The sequence below is a fragment of the Arachis stenosperma genome, chromosome 5 (assembly GCF_014773155.1).
Source record: "Arachis stenosperma cultivar V10309 chromosome 5, arast.V10309.gnm1.PFL2, whole genome shotgun sequence".
NCBI lineage: Eukaryota > Viridiplantae > Streptophyta > Magnoliopsida > Fabales > Fabaceae > Arachis > Arachis stenosperma.
In genome coordinates, this window is record NC_080381.1 from 122,742,451 (window position 1) to 122,751,278 (window position 8,828).

The 8,828-nt window shown below is 37.4% G+C and overlaps 1 protein-coding gene across 6 annotated transcripts; it reads right to left on the reverse strand.

Annotated features, from left to right (window-relative positions):
• Positions 1 to 971: 971 nt before the first annotated feature.
• On the reverse strand, positions 972 to 6,389 carry LOC130980034 (casein kinase 1-like protein 3). Of its 6 annotated transcripts, XR_009086856.1 has the most exons (18): positions 6,170 to 6,389; positions 6,046 to 6,086; positions 5,748 to 5,817; positions 5,487 to 5,635; positions 5,121 to 5,216; positions 4,916 to 4,986; positions 4,640 to 4,701; positions 4,494 to 4,557; positions 4,293 to 4,377; positions 4,089 to 4,215; positions 3,677 to 3,759; positions 3,530 to 3,587; positions 3,339 to 3,445; positions 3,008 to 3,199; positions 2,713 to 2,903; positions 1,730 to 1,808; positions 1,258 to 1,637; positions 972 to 1,164 (listed from the first exon to the last, which is right to left on the reverse strand). XR_009086856.1 is itself a non-coding variant. In XM_057903632.1 (15 exons), exons 1-14 carry the CDS (start codon positions 6,243 to 6,245, stop codon positions 3,020 to 3,022), a joined length of 1,269 nt encoding a protein of 422 aa, XP_057759615.1. In that variant the 5' UTR covers positions 6,246 to 6,389; the 3' UTR covers positions 2,454 to 2,903; positions 3,008 to 3,019. The 6 variants fall into 6 exon arrangements, 1 of the variants encoding a protein (XP_057759615.1); XR_009086858.1 differs by having other exon boundaries at positions 972 to 1,637; positions 2,770 to 2,903; XR_009086855.1 differs by having other exon boundaries at positions 972 to 1,637.
• Positions 6,390 to 8,828: the final 2,439 nt, after the last annotated feature.

Genomic DNA, 8,828 nt, shown 5'->3' on the forward strand with positions numbered 1-8,828 from the left:
AAAGTAGCGTCAGAAGTATATTTGATGTAAATCGAAAATTTCTCAAATAAAATTTAAGAATATTTTTAAAATTTTTGACAAACTTTAAGATCAAAAATAATTTTTTTAATTATTAAATTGAATATTATGCGAAAATATCAATAGTGTATTTTATCCTAGCTTCATTCACAGGGACCCAAACAAACAAGTGGTGCCCGAAAATCAGAAGGAACTTTTACCCCGGAACAAATATGCAGGTAGTAAAAATACATGGATTAGTTGGAAAAGAAATCCACACAACTCCCTTTTATAACCTAAATGTGATGCCTTAAACATTTTTATTTGCACGTCTAAATTTGAACTTAAGAGATACCAACTTAAATCAAAGGATAGTGAAAAATCAATCAGTCTAATTAATAATTGTAGATTAAGTGTATAATTATTATTTCTCTTTCATTTGTTTTCGGCTATTTCCTTTTCTCCCTCCGAGATAAGGGTAAGGCAGTGAAAAAGGAAAAACGAAAAAAAATAAAAGCAAAACAAAACAAAAGGATTGAATAAGGGGTTGGATGGTGACAATATTGAACTACACGAGAAGAAGTGCAAAATAATTTAACTTTTGCTAGATAAATGACGTACAAGTTTCTACTAATTCTTTCAAAATCTCGACCATTTTTCTTCACAGAAACTAGCCTCAACGAAACTATATGACAAATCTAACCTCTGCTGCCAAGATTCTGGATCATTGTTTGGTAGAGAAGGAACTTAAACGTGTTTGGAACTTAAAACGTGACAAATCTAAGTAAACGTTTCCACTTGCATTCATTCGTTTCAGAATTTAGATTGGTATTGGTTTGGTTGGTGATCGATTCCTCATATTCCTACCACTGTCAAATGTCATTGATATTGCCATTCAAGAATCAAGTTACTCCTCTGTTTCAAGCACAATTTCCATTCACTTCACACCTCAGACTGCATTTCAATACTTGGTATTTTAAAAACACCAATGACATAACATGTGCTCTGGAATCTGAAATCTTCATGATCTCTGTTCATACCAAACACTAGTTGATCCTGGGGTATCTACTACAGTATTACAAAAGTGCTTGAATAAAAATACCTTCAAATAGTGTACACGTTTATGGCTTCAATATTCACCATGAATGCCTGATATTCTAACAAATTCTGCAGCTCCACAATAATGCAACATATGATGCATATGTCAGCAACGAATGATGGATACTCATCACATCAAAGCGAAGGAACCATGAAACTTACAATTTATCTTCGTTCAAAAACGAAGCGTATTCAACTCTCAGTAATGCCCTTAACAAAACTTAATTCACGACATGAAGTTAACCACCTTCAGATGCACCAATTCTTAGAAAATCTTTACATCTGGGCAGAGAACTTCCCAGAATCAGCACCTAACTGCATCAGCCAATCATTTAGACTAGCTGAAAATGAAATTTGCAATCTGTTTACAGAGAGAATCATAGCAATTAAATATCCATATCACATCTCAGGCTCAAGAAGTCCTCGAGCACTATGTCAATCCAATCTGTCTAGAGTCATATGTTCTGGTTGGTGGCATTCATCACACAAATTCTAGTAGACTGATATATTTCATCCTTCAGTCATGATTGAGAAAAGAAACCCTGCAAAAGAAAAAATGTGAACCGATAATTGAGCTGTTCATTTGCAATTAATTTTCCACAGGAACTTCAAATAGGCAGCAGTTTATCCTAACCTTGAACTACACAAAATTACAACTCATTCATCCCAAGAATTGTACAATCTAATCTGGCTGAGCGCCATATTTGTTCTACCTACAAGTAAAGAAGTGATTCCTGAGCATCATGGTTGAATTAAAAGCTTGAATGAAATAACTATAAACCACAGGTATTAAAAGCAACATATCTCTGAAACTTCCAACTAGAGGCAATTATTTAAAGTTAACAAGTGACACTGCCTAGACATTTAAGATTTTTCCTAAAATATCTTCTTTAGACCAACATAAAAATTCTAAAACAAGATACAGATCTCAATAACAGAGTGGCCTCATCCCTCAGCAACATAGCAGAACATAATCATATTTTTGGGTGTTAAATAGTTGCCACCAACAACCCCATCAATATGTATTAAGAAACCATAATTTTCAGCGATCTTTCCGCTAATATTTTTGCTAAGATTATTTTGGATATAACACGAAGTTCAACTTACCATCTTAGGAGGTAGATTATGTGAAGACGAGAATACAGAAGCCAAACACCAATTGATAAAATATTTAAAAGCCCCCCTCCCTTTCTTTTCCCTTTTTTCTAAAGAAATTTTATTTATGGATGCTTCAAAACATGTATATATGCAGTTAAGCTACAAGGTCCTTGTATCTTATACAAATAGATAACATAATCCAGTCAAAATAAATAACAACCAGCAAAAGGCTGAGAGCTGAGATCAAATATAACTCATCAAGAGAGAAACTATGAATTCACCTGCAATTCATAACATTGTCAATCAATGCAAATCACACTGTCACCACTTATCATGGCACCAGGATAATTATCATCAAGTATAAGGGAAAATGAGGCTACATTCACACATTAATTTTACATTAAAAAAACATGAATACACAACATTGCTGTGTGCCAAATTCAAATTTGAAACCTATGTACAGGAAACGTGTGAAGCCTGGTAGTCTGTATATTAAACCAAACAATCGTTTGTAGTCACCTTTGGGAAAAAGCAACACACGATGACCTCAAAAATTGAGCTATGAAATTTATCAACCTTGTAGCACCTTTGCAGTCTTCGTGTAGAGAGTACTTGAAATATTGACTAAAAGCATACAAACGATGCAAGCCATCCACCATTAATTGCAATTTCATGTACGCAGAAGGCACTCTTCAGGACCACTTCCACATCTGGAAATACAGCAAAATATAAACAATCAAGGATCAAGGATAGGAGTGGTGAATATGGAAAATAGAAAGTAAGACAACAAAAGTAGTATGAACCAGAAAATTACCATATTGGATGTTCATTTGGCAGATGATATGCGATGCAGAGATGAAATCCAGCTACTTGAAGGGCCAACTTTACTGCCTTGCCCATGGCCAGGGTTAACAGCATCGGAGGACGGAGCAGGCTTCAAGGAGTTCCTTTTTGAAGGACCAGCATGAGAATGGGAAGTAGAGGGTATATTTACTTCACCAAAAATCTAGGGGAAAAAATAGAAGAAATTGAATAATTCTAGTTAAACACATTTATCTATTCTATAAATTTAAAACAGAGAAATATGTAACCAAAGAACTGTGACTTAATTATTGCACCAAGAGACTTCATCTAAGATGACTTACATTCTTGTCATTCTTGTCGAGTGGATTTTTAACAGCAGGTGGTTTAAACTGAAATTTAACACCAGAGCCAGTGGCATTGCCTGATTTAATGTGCTCTGTAGCATCACCTGAAAAAACCTCAAGATCAGTATAATAGGAAATATACAAGATATTTTTTTATGCAGAAGAACATTAATTTGAGATGCATCAACCTCGATGGTTGTCAAAGTCCATTGGTGTTGCACGACTGTTGCTTGCTCCTTGGACCACCTGCAACATTACAAAATATAGTACTGCCAAAAACATATGGGAGAACTCAAAAGTACATGCGTAAAAGCCCAAAAGGAGAAATTACTTACAGATGAGTGAGCCTGGACTCTATTCTTTTGTGCCTGCTGGTACTTTAAAATAGTCCAATCAAACACATAATCAAATTCAAACCCTGTGATACACCAGCAAACGAAACAGGAGGAAGTTAAACCTAAGCGCAGAGATGAAAAACATAGACGTGCCAACTTTACTACATTGGGACATGAAGTCTGCACAAGGAAAGACCATATGTGCACAAAAGGCATCTTTTAAAATCATAGATTTTGCAGCAGCTTGAACCATGCTAGTGTTGATTAGTGGACAATAGTAAGCATTAATGTGACGAGAGCATAAAGACCGCATAATCTGTAAGATTCTATCTCATGCAATATTAGGAAGATACATTATTATTCGGAAAATTGTTTGATTTAAAATTATTCACAAAGGCCAAGAAATAGTCACCTTCCCGAGCAAATTGTTCCCGAAATAGGCGCTTCAAGAATCCATAGTCAGGTCGCTGATCAAAGGTCAGAGAGTGGCAGTAATGGAAGTATGAAGCAAACTCTACAGGATGAGATTTGCAAAGAACCTATAGAAAATAACTAGAAAATAAGAACCGTTACCAAGTAGGGGTGGACAGTACACTTCAAAACTTCAACCACTTACCTCAATAGGGGTTGACACTTTCTTCTCACATATTTTGTCATACTTCTGCTTCTTTGTTGCAGCCTTTAGACCTTGCCAAGGAAGGCTAAACACAAATATTTGGTCATTTAGAAGTTAATACATTCCATTATGCTTCCCTCTAAAGGAAGATGAGACAAATGCTTGTGTAACAAAAGAAGCAGCAGCAGAAGAAAGTTGTACCTTCCTCTGAGAAAGTAGAGAAGCACATATCCCAATGATTCCAAATCATCCCGCCGACTTTGCTCTAGAAGTAAGATAGAACAGGAAAAAGTTAATTCAGCTTATTTGCAATGAAGCAGTTAAATAACTTCTGACGTCAGACTTACCAATCCCAAGATGTGTATTGCAACTTGCATAGCGTGCAGTCCCCGTTAAGTTTTTGTTCTCCCTGAATGGGACAATGAGGGATGAGAAGAGAGATGCAGAAGGAAAGAGATACACACAAAAATATTAAACAATCTTCAAGAAAGCTGCTTAAGAAATTGGTTGGATTCTGACAACAAACTTATAGCCAGATGAGTGACAATTTCACATCAAACCGAAATTTGAAAAGTAGAAGGGAAAAGAGAACTGAACCAAGTCAATGGAAGAATTATAGAAACCTGTAAGGGATGTGGCGATTGGTTGTAGAGTCCCGATATCGTTTTGCAAGCCCAAAATCAATTATGTAAACCTGACAAGTAGAACAATTTCATTATGCATGCATGGTGCCTTAACACTGACAAAGAGCTGAAGAACAAAAGTGTCACTCAATTGCTAAAACCTAAGTAACGCGAAACAGCGTTGCAGCAATAACCGTGTAGCTACCTGGTTTGCTTTCCGACCAAGTCCCATGAGGAAGTTGTCAGGCTTTATATCTCTATGTAGAAAACCTTTGGAATGCACATATTCTATTCTAGTCATCTGCATCCCAACAAAATTAAGAGAGAGTCAATACCAAACGCGCTCTTAGCATCAGAACACATAACACACAACAAGATTTATAATAGTGATGCACATGACAAAATTTTCAGCAGAACTGTATAGCAGATAAAGAGTGCTAAAACAATTCATCCGTTTCAGCTGGAAAAAAATAAACAAAAATAAAACAGGTAAGTGGTTAATTTTCTGGGAAAGTGGTTACCCTTATAACTAAAAAATAAAATAAAAGAAGTGAAAGCAAAGCAAGGTCACCATTTGATCAGCCAACATCAATACTGTCTTCAATGAGAACTTCCTTCCACAATACACAAAGAGATCCTCAAGACTAGGCCCCAGCAAATCCATCACAAGAACATTATCCTCCCCATCTACACCAGACCATCTTATGCTAGGAATGCCGCCTACATATTAAGAAAATAAAATCTCAAAAGTCAAAAGTCAATTCTTTTGTTTTTCTTCCTCACTCAGAAAATAGCTTAATATTTCCAAGAAAAAAAAAAAGAAAAACCATACTTCCTCCTTGGAGAATGTTGTAAAGCTTGGCCTCATAAAGCAATTGAGGATGCTTCGTTTTAGTGTTCTCCTGCAACAACATCAAACCAAATCCCACCAAGAGAAAGTTAAGCAGCATGAAAACACAAAAAATTGCAAAGCTTTAACAACCAGAATCACAACAAACAACGATTAGCTCAAAGCAACAACCGTTTTAAAAAAAAAAACAACATGCGCAACAATCAGATACGCAAACAAAGGTCTAGCAGCTAAAATTATTCGGAAAAATAAAACTATTGAGCTGAGGAATGGAGCGTACGATCTTGACGGCGACGATCTCGAAGGTATCAACATGCGTAGCTGCGGAATCACGAATCGCAATTCAGAAAGACAGAAGATTAAAAACAAAAAATCAGGAGAGTGAGGAATGATGAGAGAGAGACCTAGGTAGATTTCGCCGAAGGAACCGCTTCCGATCTTGCGGCCGAGCTTGTACTTGGAGGCGATGATGCGTTCCATGGTGAATGAATTAAGAACCCTAAAAGAAGGAGTTTGAAAACTATGGGATTGGGAACATCAATTAAAAGAGTGCGAAGAACAGGAAGCTAGCCACGACGATAAAACAACTTCGATCTGAGATATGAGTGAGACCCTGGTGGCTGCTGCTCACTGCACAGGGATAGTTTCGTCCTTTCATCTTGTTTCGGGATGGATCAAGTATCAGCAATACCCAATGGGCCGGGTCGATTACGTAGCCCTTCAAAATTTTTGTCTGATATTTTTATATTTAAATTAGGGGTGCACAAACTCGGGTAAGGGTCTCAAAAATAGACCAAATCATTATTTCGAGTTGGGTCCGGGCCATAGTTTGGGTCATCCGAAGTCGGCCCGGTGGCCCAGTCATCATACACAATTAATATTTTGTGTTATTAGTGATGGATCATGACTATTCTTATGTGGAATTTAAATATTGTAAACCTTAATATTTTGTGTTATTAGTCATTATAAGACTATAAGTTAATGTTTTATGTTTAGAATGCATAAGACTTTAGACTAATGCATAATATTGTGTTATTTGTATTGATTTAAATATTTGGTATTATTAGACAATATTAGTATTGATTATAGTTTTGCTTTAGTATTGATTGTGGTTATGCTTTAATTTTAAAGAAGAGTTGGTTCTTGTTATATTTTTCTAAGTGAATTTTACTATGTTAAATAATGGTTGGAGTCTTGGAAATTTTGATATTTTTACATGCTAGCTTACAAGAAGGTATCAACGTAATGTAATGTTAACGGCCCGATTTTTACCCGGTTTTCACCCGGTATAATTGTGGCCCAAAAGTGTATTGGTTTCATCGGGTCTAGGGTCGGGATCAGGTCTAATAAATAGACCCGATGTATATTTCGGGTCGAGTCTGGGTCCCATCAAACCCGGCTTCACCCGTCCCATATGCACCCCTTAATTTAAATTAAGTTAATAGTCAAAATCGTCCTTGAAACATACCTCGATCTTCATTTTCGTCCCCAAAACATAAATTTAATCAAAATCGTCCTCGAGAGATTTAAAATCAATCACATTAGTCTTTCCGTTTATTCTGTTACTAACAACGTTAATTTTGTTGACGTGGCACGTTAGTTTTTTTTTTCTTTTTGGTCATGGGTTGTTAAGCACAATAAACAGAAACAGAACCCTAACTACCCAGAACCCCGACCTATCCGTACCCACCCCGAAAATCCCTCCTCAACCCATTTGAGTAGCTTCGAGCCTCCATTCCCGTCCCGCTGCAACACAACCCCCGCAATGGTGGTTCTTCAAGCTTTACGCTGCGCATCGTCTCCAGTAACCACCGCCGTCGTCACCGGATGTTGCAGAGATATCACGTCTTGCCTAAACGTTAACCTCCGCTATCTATCAAGAGTCTTAGAGCCCTGCTCCACAGCTGTTGCCACTGCCGCATCAATGGTATAGTGCTTACTTTCCACCCCTAATCCAATTCGGTTAGCCGCATCACAGAGCACTACTTGCGGAACGCGGTTGTCGTTGCGCCGAGGAGGACGAATTCGAACTTCCGTCGTCGTCATCGTCTTCTAAACGATATTCCCGTTTGGTCTCTGCCCCTGATCTGAGCTTTCTCGGACGTATGCTTCTCTATCCGTGGCTCCTGATACTATTTGTTACTGTCCCTGTTGCTGGTTCTGTTGACGCTGCTCAATCCTTGCTCCCCAATGACTCTCGACGTCGTGTCGGATCACTACCTTGAGTTCAGGGGGCGGGTTAATCGTCCAGCATTGCTCCAGCGCTCCACCGAGTTCCATGGGTATCTTTCGTGCGCCAATCTATTTCCCTTCCTTGGCGTTCAAATGAACCTGAACCTGTTAACCTCCCCTGCCAACTGTAGGATGTCCAACAATATTGGATCAATGTCCCCAACCCTGCTCTTTGAATTCAAATTCTGCACTAGAGAGAGAGAGAGAGAGAGAGAGGGTCAGTTTGGGGTTTGGGTGGGTTGGGGTATGGAAATAGATACTGATGGGAGTTGATGCGAAGGCGCCAATGTAGGTGACAGCAAGAAAAACGACATTGACGAGGAGCCAGCAACTGTTGGAACTAGCATGGAGGCTGAGACGCGTAGAGGATAAGGAGAGTCTGTGATCTCCGGGTCGGGTCGTTAGGTTGGGGCTCCAATTTTCTATTGGTTTGAACCTTGACAAAAAAAACTCGCGTGCCACGTCAGCAAAATTAACATTGTTAGTGACAGAATAGAAGGAGGGACTAACGTGATTAATTTTAAATCTTTCGAAGAAGATTTTTATTAAATTTATCTTTCGGGGATGAAAATGGAGATCGAGGTATCTTTAAGGGACGATTTTGACTATTTACTCTTAAATAATTTGTTAAGAATAAAGTGACAAATAAATTCCTAAATAATGATATTTCATACAAATTAGTTTTTAAAAAAATATCAATAAGTCCTTTAAGATAACAAACGTATGTTAGTTTAAATTAAGATCTTCTACCTTAATAATAAGTGTTAATTTAAAGGTAATATATCTATATCTACTATTAAAGACGTTATTGGTATTTTTTTAAAAAACTAA